This window comes from Triturus cristatus, chromosome 11 (assembly GCF_964204655.1).
Source record: "Triturus cristatus chromosome 11, aTriCri1.1, whole genome shotgun sequence".
Taxonomy (NCBI): domain Eukaryota; kingdom Metazoa; phylum Chordata; class Amphibia; order Caudata; family Salamandridae; genus Triturus; species Triturus cristatus.
Genome location: NC_140594.1, coordinates 566370177 through 566388524, shown reverse-complemented (window position 1 = coordinate 566388524; position 18348 = coordinate 566370177). Strand labels below are relative to the sequence as shown.

The window sequence follows — 18348 nt, the reverse complement described above, 5'->3', positions numbered from 1 at the left end:
AGGCCTTGGATACACCAATGCCCTGGGTACCTAGTGTACACTGGTACAGGGGCTGACAGGGTGATCCAACCAATTGGGTATGTACCTAGGGTACATGGAGTCCATTTTACAGAGAGAGCAGATAGCCTGAGAGCCTGAATGGCAGGATCTCAGGCCAACTAAGTCGAAAAACCAGCTAGACACTAGGCAAAAATTTGGGGGTAACCATAGTCAGATATCCACCTTCCTACAGTCACTTTGCCAAAAAGGGGTCAATTTTCACTGCAAAATTGAGGTGTGACCAGGTTGCGTTTTGCGCCGTTTCCTGTCGAGGGCACTAGGCCGACCCGCACAAGTGAGGTACCATTTTTCTCGTAGGACTTTGGGGAACGCGGGGTGGGTGGAAATTTGTGGATCCACGCAGATTCCAGAACTTTCCATCACAGAAATGTGGGGAAAATGTGGTTTTTTTGGTCAATTTTTTACGTTTTCAAGGGATTCTGGGTAACAGACCATGGTGGGAGGCAGTCAAGTCACCCCATCCTGGATTCCCTTGGGTGTCTAGTTTTCAAAAATATATAGGTTTGCTAGGTTTCCCTAGGTGCCGGCAGGGCTAGGGTTCAAAATCTACAGCTAGTCACTTTGCCAAAAAAAGGGTCATTTTTCACTGCAAAACCACGTTGCGTTTTGCGCCGTTTCCTGTCGCGGGCACTAGGCCGACCCGCACAAGTGAGGTACCATTTTTCTCGTAGGACTTTGGGGAACGCGGGGTGGGTGGAAATTTGTGGATCCACGCAGATTCCAGAACTTTCCATCACAGAAATGTGGGGAAAATGTGTTTTTTTTGTCAATTTTTTACGTTTACAAGGGATTCTGGGTAACAGACCATGGTGGGAGGCAGTCAAGTCACCCCATCCTGGATTCCCCTGGGTGTCTAGTTTTCAAAAATGTATAGGTTTGCTAGGTTTCCCTAGGGGCCGGCAGGGCTAGGGTTCAAAAACTACAGCTAGACTCTTCGCAAAAAAAGTGTAAATTTTCAGTGTGAAAATGTGGTGTGTTCACCTTAGGTTTTGAGCCACTTCCTGTCGTGGGCACTATGCCTACCCACACAAGTGAGGTACCATTTTTATCGGGAGACTTAGGGTAGTTCAGATTTGTAAAGCAACTGTTATTAGCTATTGATTTTTGATGCATTTCTCCCTTCCAAATGAAAGACATTGTGTAAAAAAAAAGTCATTTTGAAAAATGACCAATAGTTGTCATGCAAGTATGAGTACTCCCAATTTCGAAAATGTGCAAATATGCACTGTTTCTAAACTCTGTAATTTGTTCCCATTTCAGAAATACATAGGTGTCTTTCATACCGATTTTTCCATGTATACATTTTCCCACAATAATTGCTATATACCCGGAACAAAAAAAAAAACATTACAAAATGCTGCACAGTTTTTTACTCTGGGTTCGTTGGGCTCTTGGTGAACCTACAAGTCCTATATATCCCCACAACCAAGAAGGTCCACCGGATGTAACGGTACATTGCTTTCAAAGAGATGTTATAATTAGAAGAAGTTACAGGTGAAAACGTTGACTCAAAAGGCTGCTTTTTTCAACAAATTTTTAATTTTTCCTATATTTAACTGTTAGTTTCTATAAAAAAAACCTTGATGGATCTACACAAATGACCCCTTGCTGAATTCAGAATTCTGTCTACTTTTCAAAAATGTATAGCTTTCCAGGATCCATTATTGCTTTTCTATCCATTTCTACCATTATCTGGAAGGAGGTTGAAAGCACAAAAAATAGCAAAAATAGGGTATGTCCCAGAAAAATGTCAAAACTGTGTAAAAAATGTTGGATTTCTGACAAAAATCTGTCATTCCCTAAAAGCTGAAAAAATGGTGATTTCAGCCCCACAAACCCTTTTTTGATATCATTTGCAGAGAAAAACCCAGACGCTTTCATTTGCAGCCACTTTTTCCAATTTTTCACAAAAAAAACAAAATTTTGCTGCATTTTGACTAATTTCTGGGAACCCTCTAGGAGAATCCACAAACCCTGGGTACCTTTAGAATCCGCATGATGTTGGAAGAAAAGGACGCATATTTGGCGTGGATACCTACTGTGGTCAAAAAGTTACAGGGGCCTAAGCACGCACTACCCCAAATAGCCCAAAAAAGGCATAACACAGGAGGGGAAAAGGCCTAGCAGCGAAGGGGTTAATTATGGTGAGTAATCTAAATACAAATCTAGATTTTAGAAAATTAAAAATTCCAGAATGCAAAAAAGAACCCTTGACTGTTTGAGCTACACATGTCTTGCATGGGACAACTTGAGAGCACTTCTGAATATCTTCACTCACGAGCAACAATTTTTGTCCCTTACCTTGTGTCCATCACAGGAGGGAAGATACACATTGGTATTGAAAGCACTGAGCAGAAAAATGAACTCCAACACATCTGAAAAGATATAAGCAAATAGTAATTGATGAAAAATCTTGCTTTAGACACAATATCATTATTCTCTATTATGCAAAAGAAAACAAAAATAAAATTAACACACACAAGGCACCAACCTGATAAGTGTCGAATATCCCTGTAGTACTGGCATTTGAATAATCAGTAGCATACACGGAACCTGGGTGTGGAACAGAAAAAAACCATAAATACAGATACAATGGACAATTTAAATTTCCGTAGTGATGCTGAGCGTTATGACAATTCTGAAGGAATATGTAGGAAATCTTCCTTTTCTACATGATCTACCCCCCCCCCCCCAATGTTTTGCCGTTTGCTGGACCCTATTTTATTGCTGGCGTTTAGACTCTGTACACTAGGGCACTGATGTCCAGCTCCCAGTGTATGTGCTCTGATCCCTAAAACATGGAGAAAGTGGCTTATTCCTGGCTTAAGTATTTAATGTTTCTATATGGTCATGGTATATGGTGCAGAAATACATCCATGGCATGAAAAGTTAACTGTCACCTGTGGACTGCAGCACTTATTGTGCCATCCACTAGTGTGACAAAAGATAACATGGCGTTGGGCCTACCCTGTGTAGCCTGACTGCACAAGTTACGTGAAAATATCTCAGTAACTGCTTATTATGTTGAGAGTAGTTCATACATAAAGTGTTTCAAGTTAAAAACACTATCACATTCTTTTATCATAAACCTGTGAGAATATTTGCATAGTTTCAGAGGTTGGATTTTCGACCCTCAGGAAAAATTCTCCTTGTCATGCAAATTTACTACCATGCAGCACATGGAAACCCATACATTTTAATGAGAAAAAGAAAACAGCATGTTTCAGAATGCAGAGAGCGGTCTGCAAAAAAAGTCAGGACTAGCTGGTGTCACACAGGGCATGGAATCACTTGATTACTATGTTCTGACAAAAGGCCAGACAAAGTCAATTGATTTGGACTACATTTTGTATAGACCAGATTTTAGTGCTGGCTCCAGTGAAAGAAGTACCATTAAGTAATTTGCATCACATTTACTTTCCTTAATGCATTCCTTCTCAATGTCTGTGTCTCTAGTTCAAAGAGTTTTTTTTTTTTTTTTACTTTTTGCAGTTTTGAATAGCGCAAACTCGCCCCAAAGTTATTGGACGGCCTTACATCAGCACCAGTTACATTACACAAAGACAAATTTGTTTTTTATGTTTGAGCCTAGCAGCACGCATGCGCTGCTCTGCGAGGCATGGTGTATTCAGTACATGGGCTTTAAGCCGGCTCATCGCTTGTCATTGGTTGTTCAGGGTGCCTTTCATAAATTCCTTACTTTTGAATGGTAAATCATGCATATTTCTCCCTCCTTCTGGTCTGTCGTTCCCTCCCATAGCGACTGTCTCTGTTAAAGGGCTTATTTCGGTTCTGTCCATTTCATTTCGTTTCACACACCATTTTTACTATTACCTGCCTCGTGTTCGGGAAATGTTGCAGACGCAAGCAGCTAAACAGTGTTACTGCCTTCCTCTCCCACCCAACATTTCTCTGACTGTTCTCCCCTTTGCACCTTAGCTTTCACTTATGATCTACAGAGTCTGGGTAACTGAAGATCGAGATGAGCAGTACCAAAGTTAGAAATTAGACTTTACTTCCCTTTCACCCAAACTTTCACTTTTAGCATTAATTATGTTTCCTTCAAACGGAGCTCTGTTGCTTCGTTTCTGTAAACATGGCTGTAAATTGTATTCTTTAACTGGTCACAAAAGTGGCTGCTGTTGCCAGTGGTAATCCCTCTTTCTTAGTCCTCTAGACAGTGCTGCAGCTGCTTTTCTGGTCCCACTGGTAATTCCGAATATTAAATCTTCTAGACAGTTCTGCAGCTGTTTCTCTGTTCCCAGTGGTAATTCCTCATTCTTGGTCCTCTAGACAGTGCTGCTAGCTGCTTCTCTGGTCTCATTGGTAATATCTCATTTTAAGTCCTCTAGGCAGTGCTGCATCTTTGGTCCTGTCAGTAATTCCTCATTGTAAGTCCTCTAGACAGTGCTGCTAGCTACTTCTCTGGCCCCGTCGGTAATTCCTCACTATGAGTCCTCTACATAGAGTAGCTACCTACTTCTCTCGGCTCATCGGTAATTCCTCATTCGAAGCCTTCTAGACAGTGCTGCAGCTGCTTCTCTGGTCCCGTCTGTAATTCCTCATTCTAAGTCCTCAAGACAGTACTGCAGTTGTGGCTCTGTTCATACATCCACTACACTCCAAAGCAAAACACATAGATAAAAGACATTGTCATTTACAACGCCGATAGCGCCAACTCTGACAAATGCGAGATCTATTGTATTGCAAATGCTGGTTTATATTTCCTTCAACAACTTTATGTTTTGTTTATCAATCTTTCTTGTGCAAGCCCAGAAGTGTCGGATTGACCATAAGAGGCTCCAGGGAATCCCCCAGCAAGCTGTGGAGCAGAGGACGAAGAACAGTGTATGAAGGCTCTTGTCACTCCCAAGCCCCTGGAGTTGCAGTTGAGTCACGCTTACGGCAGTAATAGTTCTATATTTGCAGTGCCTACATACAGTCGCGGCTGGTACTAAACGAGGGTGGTGGGCGGGGAGGAATGAGAGGGGGTTTAGAAAGAAATAGCACTTATCTTACAAAGCCACCAACTATCTTCCATCGTCGTCGTCTGCTTGGTCTGGCTGAAATAGGAAGCACAAACAGGCTCCCCTAAGCGAATCACAATGCTGCAATGCAGTGTTGTTATTGGTCTGAGCGCGGTGGTTCGGCGCTCAGACAGGCAGTGGGAGCCTGTGCACGTTCCCCACCAGGCTGTGCATTACAGCCTGGTGGGGAACATGCTAAGTGCGCATGACGGTTTGGCCGGCCCAATAGGGCCAGCCAAACCATCATGTGCACTTAGTGCACATATTTCCTCCACCCCCTGCAGCAAAGCCCCGCACGCCCCAAAACCTACTTCAGAATGAAAAATAAAATGAGAACATTGTCTTATCACTTTACTTTTCCTTCTTTGCACTGCTAAAAGCAGTGGGGCGACGCTCCTCCGCCTTAGCAGAGGAGCCACCACTGTCTACATATGCACTGCCATTAGAGACCTCCACAGTCAGAATTCCCAGTTGACGTGCACACACTCCACAGTTGCAGATGTGTGAAAATAACCGTACAACTACAGGTGGGCTGGGCAGAATGGATTGCAAGCTCTGTGGGCACACCGCTCAGCATGCACAGCACTGCACACAACAATTCATGGCAGAACCAGTACCATTCACATACACAGACATATTCATACTGGCTTTGTGTTCTCACCCACCAGAGCTTGGGAAAAATCCATCATGATTAGTAAAAAGACAGTCAGATAATACAACTATTGGGATTTAAAAAGGGATACGCAGGGCTCTTTGTCCTCAATAAGCTAATGAATTAATACTAAATAATTGTACATCTGCTAAAAACATAACATTACAGAGCAAAACGTTGCTGACATTTGTCCATGTGACTCGTGGGAGGCAGCGAGGGACTGCGAGTCACGGCCCATGATTTTTGCATTCCATTGGACGCGAGGACAAAAAACAGCTTTGTGTTGCAGCACACAACAGCAGGCAGTTTTTTTTACCTAGTGAAACACTTATCTTATCACAAGATGAAGGATTGGCTTTCAGTGTTAAATAGAATCATGTGGCAAATCACGCTTTTCTCTTCCCCATTCATGTTATTTATAGCAAAAATATATGGACTGATTCCAATTTGGAACCGAGGATCAAAGGGGTGTAGCCGCCTCTCAAAACCAATCAGTGAAAATACATGGTGATGAGTAGTATCAACATATACTACTAGCATCATTAGAGTGGACAGCTAGAAGCCATAGCAAATCATACTACCATATTATGTGGTACTCTGTGGCACCATTCTCCTAATTGACAGTTAACCATCAGTCTTCTATGAAATTGTAGGAAGTAACTACCCTTTGCGCACTATTACTTAGCACTACACAATAGGGAATAGTTTATTGTTGAAATGTGAATTTGTAACCTTCTGATCCTTTCTGTGATAGATTTTCAAAGAACTAATTAATTCTAGAGAACTATTTTCACTGAAAAAATCACATGCATCATCATATTTATGTAAGATAGCACACTGATGATGTTATTTGCTGTTCTCGTGCTCACAACACCATTTATATGCAAGTGAGGAATGTCCCACATTAAACTGTTCTCAAGGTTCGCCAATTCACAACAAGCATCCATACACAACCAATCATCCGAGGGCAAGCTGCATAAAATGTGTACGTTTGCATTGATTAAATCTACTGCACCTGATTTCATTTTAATCTTAGGGATTCTTGTGATGTGACCAGGCAGTTGTGCCCTCTTTGCATAGGTCAGAAGGGGTTTGGCGGCTGGCGATCCAAGGCGATATGATGGTGGTCTCAAGTCAACTTTCAGCGCAAAGATTCATTTTGCACACAAAATTGACCAGTACTGCAGTCTGCTATACTTTGCGTTGTGAAGCGCCGATAGGGCCTGATTCACAAACTGCACATTGTAGTACATAAAATAGTAGTACTACTTATTTACTACAAAATGCAATTTACAAACCAACATACAGAGATCTCTGCCTCTCCTATATTTTCTATGAAGAGATCACAGCAACAAGTGTGGCGATCTCTCCACAGGTTTGTCTACGTTTTAATAGTAAATGTGGGAGGTACAGGGGGCAGTGGCCGGAAAATGGGAAATACTTACACCTGAACGGGGGGAGGGGGGGGGGCAGTTGGGAGAGTTTTTTTTTAGGGTGGACATGCAACTCCCACCCACACATGAGTAAGCCTATTGCCATTAACAAAGTGTTCAAATTTCGACGCCGAAAAAGGTACCAAAAAAGTTGTAAATGTACTCCATCCTAGCCCTGGAGTAAGTCCAGGAAAAACACATGGCCAGTCACAGTTATTGCAATACACTTTCAGAGAAAATTAGGAAAATACTAAAATAAATATTTTTTTTTAAATCAACTTTTAAAACAAATGCATATGTTTCGTTTATTTAGAAAATATAATAAGTATGCTACTTAAAAATAAATAGTTATGGTATTTTAATAGTAAAACTATAATTTCAAAAAGTGTTAAGCCATTATTAAGTAAATTAATTCTATGCATACCTTTTAGTATATTGTAATACATATTAAATAAAAAGGTTATTGTGGGTGGGATTTAAAAAAACGAAATAAGTATTTTAAATAATGAATAATTTAATGCACATTTAAGGTAATATGCTGTAACAGTGTATTTATTCTAGATGTAAAATAAATACATTTAAAAAAATTACATTAATATTTTATAATAATATATATTTATATTTTTAAGTTTATAAAACTATAGGGCATTTCCCTATACTTAACCATAGGGAGATATCTGCCCTGGTGATGCGACCTCCTCCTTGATGTGAAACATTAGGAGTAGTAACATTTACATTTGTAAATCCTGTTCCAATAAGCTCCACTAATGGGTGGGCATATTAATGTCTGCAACTAGGAGTTACTTTAAACTTTGAAATGTTGAATACAACAACAAATGTAAAGTTACTACTAGATTTACACATGAATAATTCTACATATATAAATTACCTTTGTGAATCGGGTCCTAAGCGTTGTGCAACACCCACACTAATCAATAGTAAACCTGGGCCTTTGTGATCTGTTTCTTTGTGTATCTTCAGAAAATCAACCTCCCACAACAGAGGAGCACACATATTTCCTCTTTTAATTGTGTTAAAAATGTTATTGTTTGAAGGGGTCAAAAGGATAGAGCCAGGGTTCTCCTCACTGCTGGAAAGGCCCTGCGCCACCTACAGGTGTAACTGCCATTCGTAATAAGCTAGGAGTTGGCTACTGAGTTCGTCTGCCCTGGTGTTTAGGTTCACAACAAGAGAAATGCTGTGGCAAATTGACCACTTCCTGAGGAGCAGAGCTTCAAGTCACAGGATCCATTCCCTACTTGTTGCAGTACCACATGGCAGTGGTGGGAGCATCTCGCCTCAAAATCCCAAAATACAAGAAAAAAACCATGGGTAGCACATCCTTCTCTGTTCAAGCAGCCAAACTATGGAACTCTTTACCCTCCCAACGTAAGATCCACCGACAACCGCCTTATCTTCAGAAAACTACTCAAGAATTGGCTCTTACGCACATAAGCACCATACACAAACAGAAATTTACAGCATATCCCTCTGTATATAAGCATTTATTTTCACTATAGATATGTACCTATCTTTGTGTATTGCTTTGTATAAACATGTAGAATAATTATGTTGTTAAAAACAAATATATATATCTTTGGTATACATGTACTTGCTTCCATTGTGCATCTATGTACCTCCATGCACTTGGATCTGTGTGGCTGTTACTTTTCTCTTGAAAAAGCATATCCAATGCACTACCCTATTTCTCAACCTGTACCTCTATCAATATATTTAATCTGCATATACGTACCTCCTTTATGCATCTATATACTTTCAATGTACTTATGAATCTATATATTTATAACTTTCTTCTAATTTAGCATTTCCAATTAACTACCCTATTTCTCAGCCTATACTTCTCTCAATATATCTTCTAGCCCAACTTTCTGACTCATCTCCAACTCCTTTCTACTACTCTTTCCAATGCACTACCCTATCTCTCACCCTATACATCTATCAATATATCCTCTACATCCACTCTCTCATTTATTCCAAACCCCATACCACTATTATGATCCCCAAAATAACCCTTTCTAGACTCTCTCCTACTCTACCCCTCCTTGCATTATCTGACACCTCTTTTACTATACTGATCCCCCAACACAAACCTTTCTAAACTCTCCCCTCTGACTCTTCCCCTCCAAAACCCGTTTTGCTCATCCAAAAGCTTCCTCTTACTGCTATGACCTGAAAAAAAGAAATAATTTAAAAAAAAGCATCCTTAACTCTTCTATCCCTCCACTATCCTTTTCAATCAAAATAACAGACTAACATGTTCACTTCTCAAATTCCATATTCCACTATACTAAATCACCACTAATCCTTTATGGGTTGCAGAGTAGCGTGCTACTCGCCAATAAAGCATTTCAACACCTCATCAGGGTTACAAGCACTATATAAATGCAAAACTTTTTCTCTTTTCTACCTCTCCCTAACCCTTCTCAATCCAAATAACTGACTAACATATCCACCACTCAAATGAATGTCATGTTTCACCATACTAATTCAACACTAATCCTTATGGGTTCCAGAGAAGCGTGCTACTCGCCAAAAAAGCGCTTCAAAACCCCATCAGGGGCAGCAAGCGCTATATAAATACAAACCTCTTTCCCTCTTCTATCCTGCCACCAACCCTTTTCTATCCAAATAACTGAACAACATATCCACCACTCAAATGACTTCATATTTTTTCACTATACTAATTTTCAACACTAATCCTTTATGGGTTCCAGAGTAGCATGCTACTCACCAGAAAAGCGCTTCAATACCCATCAGGGGTAACAGTTGCTATACGAATGCAAACCTTTCTTCCCCTTATATCCTTCCGCCATCCTTCTCACTCCAAATAACTGACTAATATCCACCACTCAAATTACTTTCATATTTCACGATACTAATTCACTACTAATCCTTTATGGGTTTCTGGAGTAGCGTGCTTCAACACCCCATCAGGGGTAACAAGCGCTATGTAAATACAAACTTTTATCCTACTGCTATCCTTCCGAATCCAAATAACTGACTAACCTATCCACCACTTAAAATGTACTTGCATGTTTCACTGTATTAATTCAACACTAATCCTCTATGGGTCCTGGAGTAGCATGCTACTCGCTGAAAAAGTACTTTGATGCCTCGTCGGGGGTAGTAAGCGCTATACAAACGCAATTACAATACAATTACAATACCTATGCTACCCTCCCTTTGGTGCATGGTAGGAAAACCTTCAACATTAAGTGGATTGCCTGCAACTCCACCAAATTGATGTGAAGGTGGGTTTACGCCGAAGAACAGAGCCCTCTGATCCCCACCTCTTCCAGGTGGTATCCCAGCTGAGCAGTGATGCATCCGTCACCACTGTCAACATTGGGTTTGGTAAGGAGAGGAGTCTGCCACAGGCCCAATGGCAATCTAGAAGCCATCACTGCACACCTTTTGGACTCTCATCGGAAACCTGAATGAAATCCGATAAGTACCCTGGTGCTATGTGCACTAGGATTTCAGACCTCACTGCAGAGCCCGGATGTGCCACCTGGCTTGGTTGATTAGCAGGATGCAAGCAGCCAGCAGTTTCAACGTCATCCTCACTGAGATCCAATTGGCTGAACATCAGGATCATAGCCTGAATGCCATAACTCTCTGCTCCAGGGGGAAGACCCAAAACTACACCATTTCAAGATGGCTACAATGAATGGAGTGTCTGCAAATGAGTCATGTGTGACTTCGGCACGTTGACAGTGAACCCCAATGATGCTAGATGGCTCATTGTCATCTAGAGGCGGTCTACGACTGCTTGGGGCAAGCCCACCTTCAACAGCTAGTCATCAAGGTAAGGGAAGACTGGCTCATCCACCCTCTTGAACACTTAATGGGTACTAGTAAGGCCAAAAGGCCGCACCGCAAACTGAAAATGCTCCTGGCCCACTGTGAACCACAGATAAAGCCTGTGGACCTGCAGGACAGGAATATGGAAATATGTGTACTACAGGCCCAACACTACCATCCAGTCTCCAGGATCTAGGGCAGACAACACATGGGCCAACGTTAGCATCTTGAATTTGTCCTTCCACAGATAGGCATTTAGAGTGCAAAGATCTGAAATAGGACAAGAGCCTCCCCGTCCTTCTTCGGCACAAGGAAGTAACGGGAGTAATACACAGTTCCTACTTCCAAGGCCAGAACCCTCTCCTCTGGCCAAAAGGGCAGGCACTTCCTCCAACAAAATGGACATGTGATCCTCCATCAACCAAATTGATGGGGGTGGAATGTGCGACTGGGTAGAAAGAAATAGGAGGGTGAAGCTCCATTGGACGATTTGGAGAACCCATGCTTATGAAACGATGTCTTGCCACTGTTGGAGGAAATGTCTGATTCTGTCTCCTACAGTGTGGATACGTGTTGAAAAGGACACACAAAAGTGGTTTTGCAGGTGCGGTTGCCGGACGTGTGGAGGACTAATTTGCACGGTGTCCCTGATGTCCTGAACACGGTCTCTGGGAGCCGCGGCTTTGCCCATGAAAGGTCTCACAAGTTTGATTGACTCTGATGCTCCGTCCATCACCACCCCTTTTTGTACCGCTTTGTGCCAGTGATGAGGTCTGGCAAGAACGAAAATCCCTGACATATTCCGGAAAGGGACAGAACTGATGAAGAAAGTACCTGGGAGGGTCAGACAACCCCAAAGTGCGTTCCTTGGCATGACTTTCTTTAAAGTGTTCCAGGGCAGAGTCCACTTTCTCACCAAAGAGGTGGGAGCCATTGAATGGCATGTTCATTAAGGATACCCGGACATACCCTGAGAAGCCTGTAGACCTCATCCAGTTGTGACGCTGAAGCAACATACTTGTGTTCATTTCCCAACCTAAGCAACTGGTTGTGTCTAGGCCAGACCAAAAAAACAATTTTGCTGCATGGCAGCCATCCGGGATGGTTTGGACTAAAGACACCCATCGGTCCTTCGTAACTGCAGTAGGATTTGCCCTCCCATGTCCCACAAAACATGGGTTTAGCTATGCAGGAGGTAGCTGGTATTGAAAGATCGTAAAGCAAGGCTGGCAGAAGAAAATATGCACTTGCCAAAGGTCTCCATGCATTTGGGGTCACAAGGAGAGGTCGTAGGAACGCCATAAGGGTTTAGTCTGCTGGTATACACCTGTACCACCAATCTCTCCAGTGGTGGGTGATAAATCAGGAAGTTAGAGTCACCCAGTGCTGGTCTGCATGGCAAGCTATCTGCCTATAGACTGGGGGCCCAGAACATGATTTTGCCCAAGTAGGTATCTGTAAGAGACTTGTTAAATGGCAGGAGAGGTTCAGTAGGTGGATGGCCAGACTTAACAACCCATGTGAGGACATTGGTCTTTATTTGCATGATAGGGAGCTGCAGGTCAAGGACCTCGACAGCTCATTGCATAACAATGGCGAAACAAGCACTTTCCTCTGTGGTAGGTTCAGGGGGAAGAGACAAGTCCATTGCCTGTAAAGGTTTTTACACTACTGGCATGCTGTAATTGTGCGTACCGATTTGCCTCCACATACTGTGGGACAAATGTGTCCCCTTCATCATAGTCATTGTCAGAATCACAATCAAAGAGCTGATGTAATGTATGAACTCTGCTGCGTGGTAAAGAAAAGTATTAGAGTCATTAACGTTAGCTGAGCTCCAGAAGGATCGGAACACAGGCTCAAAGACTTCAACGAAGACCTGAATCTGCAACGGGAATGACTTCAGGAGCGAGAACCTGACATTCCTTTTGACTTTGACCAGTCGGGGTGTGGAGTCTTCTAATGTTTGGTGACATGAAGTTTTACTTTACAGGCTCATATGGCCTTCGAGATCATCCGGGCATGGTTGGTGTAAACCTTGGAGTCGTGTTCAGCCCCCATGTACCAGAGGCATACCTCGTTGAGATTTGTCACAGATATTTGGTTGCAACAGTCCCTACAAGGTTCAAACCCTGTTGTTTTGGGAGGGGACTTATTTCCCTTACCAACTGGTAAAAAAAAAACATTTTTGGGAAAAAAAACTCAAAGATGGGAGAAATAGAGCTCCAGATCCATGTCTGAAGGCTCGTAAAGAAAGGAACTGATGTCAGCATGCATAGGTGACACTTCTACATTTCCCCACTCGTCACTTCTGGAGAATGCATTTGTGAATATTTTCATCTTTCAATATGGATTGAAGCTTATAAAAGGATACTCCCTGTTTTGGAATGCGCAACCACCGTCTGTTTACTCACACGTACTGTAGATTCCATCATTCATTCACGTGAAATCAACTACCGCTTTCCATGTTGATGTTATTTGAATTAATTAAGCACGTGTATCACCCCCGAGGGGGTCTCTCTCTGTGCTGGAGCAATCACACAGGTTGGAGGTTAAAAATCGAATTTAAAGATGAAAAAGCTATGTTTTAAAGTATTTCTTAAAATCAAACTAGGTCAGCGCAGGAGCGTAAATGTAATGGCAACTGATTCCAATGTTGGGGGGCCAGAAAAGAAAAAGGCAGCCCATATGTCTGGATGTAGGACTGCAGCTTGTTTCGCAGATAGCATGGACCACTTCCATGTAAATAATTATGGACCAGACATAAAAAAGTAAAGAGGGCACACTTTCTTATGGGAAGTCAGTGCACGGATCTTAGCGTGGGTTCAGAAGGAGAGTGAGAAGGTAGGTTGCAGATCAGGTGGGCAGCAGTGTTTTGTATAACCTGGAGCTTGGCAAAAAGGCCCTGATTTATTTTACTCATTAGGGCATTTCCTTAATCCAGGCAACTCACAATGAGTGCCTGGGTGAGGGATTTCCTAGTCTGCAAAAGTAGCCATTAGAAGGCTTTCCTAGCCATATGCAACAGACCAAAGAATGATCCAGAGATTCAGTTCACGTGTTCTTTCATGGACAAGTTATCATCAATTAAGACGCCAAGTCTTAATTGATGATAGGAGTCAGCCCCAATTTCATGGGCCACCAGTCATTAGACTCAACTGAACGGGCATTCCCAAAAATCAGAATCTTGGTCTTACTGGAGTCAGCTGGAGGTAGACGGCTGACATTCAAGAAGCCACCGTAGTCATATGTTCCTGAATCTGAGTTCAGTGAATTACGGGTTGGGCCCGATCGTGATGACAAGTTGTGTGTCATCTGCATACGAAATTACATCAAAGCCGCAAGTTCTTATTATTTTGGCCAGGGTGGCCACATAGATGTTAAAAAGGGTGGAGCTCTAGGATGATCCCTGGAGCACCCCTTGTCTACAGCAACGGTTCTGGAGTTGAAAAGATCAAGCTGTACTGAGTGAGTTCGATCGGTCAGGAAGTTTTTTAACCAGCCTAAAGCTTTAACCCCAACACCAATCTCCCCTAGTGTTTTTAATTAGAATTGCGTAAGAGATGGTGTTGAGTGCAGCAGGCAAGTCTAGTAAAACCAGCATGGCTGAGTTCCCCCCTCCAAAGCAAGTCTTATTAAGTCTTGGACCTCCATTCGGGCTGCTCATGTTTTCATGAACTGTAATCCTATTCTCAGAGAGACTAGGTAAAAGGAAAGAGATTCACCGTTACTTTAAGTCATAATAAATGCAAAATTTAGAATTTCAGAGACCAACTTTCTGTGCATTGCCTGGCAAAGATCAGAGATTGTAGGATTTTCACTATTACCATCATGTCAGTTCTTCTTAAATACTTCGGCAGAAGCTTGTCTTCTCTACTTTCAAAGAGAAAACAAAGGAGAATTAACTCCTCCTGACCATCTCCAGGATCTAGTAAGTTTGGTGGTGCAAGAAAGCCCTGAGGTCCCCCTGTGTGATGCTGTACAATGCCCAGATCTTTACAAATTCCTTTTTAGGTCTCGCGCCTAGCGTTGCAGTGCTTAGCACTGCTCGCGCAGCAAGAGACCTCTTGTAGGGGGTTTAGAAATGGACCTAGGAATCGCACACGCTCGTGCGTGTGCTTTTCCTTTTGGCCCAGGCTACTGGCCGTTGCGTGCGTCTTTTTATAAAAGACAGTACGCAATTGGCCAAAGGCAGGCGCATTGCTCCGCCCATGGCCTATTGGTGTCTGTTACGCGCACCGCTGCCATGTGGTTTTAATTATCATGCCCAGACACGGGCGCTGTGGAAATATGGATTTTTCTGGTCAGTTATGTCCCCTATCTTGGACCCCAACGGTTCTATGTGCATGTCGCAAGTACATGTATGCTCCCTCCAGTTCCAGTAATGATGACGCAAACACATGTGCGTCCACCGTCAACATGTCCTCTGTCAGATCCGCCATAAATGGGCTGGATATTCCATTCCTAAATATGAAAGGCCACCGGCTTTATATGGTTCACTTATGCCATTTTACAGTCCAGGCAAGTAGGCCCTGATTCTGTCATCGAACTCCTTTTCCTTCTGCCTCTGAAAGCTCCAGTTCAAGCCTGCATCTGTGACCATGAACTTTGTCTCATTCTCTGCGCGGCTCACGAAGCCTGACATCAGCCTATTCTCTGCCAAGAACTGTATTTCACCTTCAAATTATTTGCTTCCCCCTCAGCCGATGCATTCCTGCCTAGTAGCTTAAGTAAACATTCTTCCAGTTACCAAGCAAAAAGGCCCATCTTCTCTGTCCTCATGCAAGTAATTCATAGCCCTGTTACCATGGAATATTCCTACCCCCTCGCATTCAGTGTAGACACCTAGACGCTTGTACACGCACGCACAGTCAGTATAGAATAGATTCTGTCCGAGAGTCCTTCTTTTGTGGATAACATAGTTCTTTAAACATAGGATGTTAGATATGATTTGGGATTAGGTTGACTTGACCCCCCAGACTTCTTGTCTCCACACGTAGAGCTAAATGTCAAGTCCCCGTCACCCCCTAGTTACACGTCAATTACACGTCAGACTGCTGCGCGCGCATCAATGCCAAGTATTATCTTATAGATCCACCTATGTATTACATCATAGCCAATCATGTTCCTTTTTACTCATTATTACACCCATTTTCGGTTACGCAAACCAAACGTCAATGTCCTTATCAATTGTTACGCCTACTGTATTCACTTCATTATGATGTATGTATTATAAAAGTTACTGCTTGTCAATAAAGTATGTACTTCACTTCCTGAACTCCCGTGGTGATGGAACTTGAAGCATCCGATTATAATCGCTTATTGGAATAAAGCCCATTCTGAAACTCTAATATCACGGATTCTGCCTCTCATTTCATTGAGCTATTTTACTATGTTCCTGTATCAAATTCAGTCCCGGTAAAGGAGAAATATTTACCACATGATGGCGCCCGAACAGGGACACTTTCTCATCTCACGCGCCGGCGGTGCGTTGCAGGCCCGGTCTCCTGCCACAGCTGGACGGACAATAACGCGTACCAGCAGGATTTCCTGTATCTCCCTCCGGTCAAGCGGGGGCGACTGAGACTGCAATCAACACCCAGACGAGGCGGTGAGAAGTGCGAAGTATCCCGACCAGAGCCTAGCTGAGAGAGCAAGATCCGAGGTATACAGAGACCCACCAGTCCGACGTCAAGCCCAGTGTCCGACGAGTCGAGTCGAGTCCAGTCCAAATCCGAGTCAAGTTCAAGTTACTGAGGCCTTCCGTTTCCGAAGCTACCCGGTGAGTACCATTACTGGGGAGGCATTTCTGACGTGCACATAGGTTGTGCCGGTCAAGACGGGTTTGGGTACACAAATCCGGTCTGCACTGTTTTAGCAGTGTATCTGTACTGTTTAGCAGTATATCAAGTATTCCGAAGTGTCTAGTTATTATCTAGTTATTGTCGAGAATTAAGCTTGGTGATTAGTTATGCAGACGATCATCATTGTTGTTTCAGTTAAAGGTTTAATGTTAAATGTTTGAAGTGTTTAAGTATATCGTGGTATGAATGACTGTTCATTATCGTGTTTATTGTATTAAGCCTGTTCAAATTCAAGTATCAGGTCAAAATCAAGTATAAGGTCAGTTCTCAATATGCCGTTCTTTTCGAAATTAAGACAGATCACTACCAGAAAAGGGGTTCTCGAAGAAGCCGTCCCTATTCCTCCTAGGGACACCCCAGGGCACTTTATGTATCACAAACATGGATTAGACGCTATATTATTTCTTGATTTATGGGTAGACTATACCAAGGGATTACCAGAAAGTCAGAGGTGGCCCACAGCAGGGACCTGGGATGCAGAGTGCATCATGAAAGTCGAGGAAGAGTTATGGAAAAGGAAAGTCAGACAGTCACAGAAAGACGCCGTTGAATTATGGCGTAAAGAATCACATAGACGAACAGAAAAAGCACGTAGACAGGAAGAGAAGAGTAAAGAGAATTCCAATAAAGTTCGAGAGAATCTATTAATTGAGGAAGGTATCCGAGTGAAATCAGAACAAGTAGACAGACAAAGAAATGCCCTTATGAATGGTATGTATCCCCTTCTGGCCGAAGGATTACCTAAGGCTACTCCGGAAACGCCAAAAGACTTGCCAACCCCATTGTTCCCCATAAAGGTACATCCTAAGGGGCATCCTAGAACCGCAGAAGATGTTTTTCTTTCCTCATATTTAGATGACGCAGCTCCCGAGTATGCCAATTCCGCCCCACGTAGACCGCCTACCAGGGAGGTTCAACGCCAAGATCCAGTACCCGTATCCCTACAGCAACAAATCGAGTCACAAGTTCCGGCAAGCACATCGGTTTCTGTATCCGCTCCTACAGCCACTTCTATGGCTGTGTCCACACCTGTAGTTGCTGTGTCACGTTCAACGAATCCTTTTACACCCGACGCCCCAGATGGAGCCGCGGGAGGAGCTACCAATGTCTTTTCTACGCCACCCAGAATAAATAAGTTTACTTTTCAAGAGTCAGCGCATTCACGTACACCCAAACTCCTTAGTGCCCGTGCGCTTAAGGAACTTCTTATAGATTGTAGATATGACCCGGTGCCTGGAAAAGAGGACGAAATGACCCTAGCATCATTGCGTATCAGACGAGCCGCAGTGTATTTAGCGAAGTTACCAGGAATGACTGCACATCTAGATAATGTATATCATTTTGTCCAAACAGGGCGAGATCCAGAATGTATTTACAGAGCTATGGAATACCAGAAAGTAGAGATACAGGGGGAACTGTTACGTTTCCTCATAAACTGTGTGATCAGAAATCAAGACCGACCGGGGGTAGACCCGGAAGCCATGAGA

At 42.9% G+C, this 18348-nt stretch overlaps 1 protein-coding gene across 2 annotated transcripts in view; it reads right to left on the bottom strand.

Annotated features, from left to right (window-relative positions):
- The window catches only part of GK5 (glycerol kinase 5), a 246835-nt gene that overhangs the window by 111597 nt on the left and 116890 nt on the right, over positions 1–18348 (bottom strand). For both annotated transcript variants that reach the window (XM_085633633.1, XM_085633634.1), the window contains 2 exons: positions 2552–2613; positions 2362–2435 (listed from right to left, as the gene is read on the bottom strand). In XM_085633633.1, coding sequence (XP_085489759.1) covers positions 2362–2435; positions 2552–2613 — 136 coding nt within the window. The remainder of the gene's footprint in view (positions 1–2361; positions 2436–2551; positions 2614–18348) is intronic.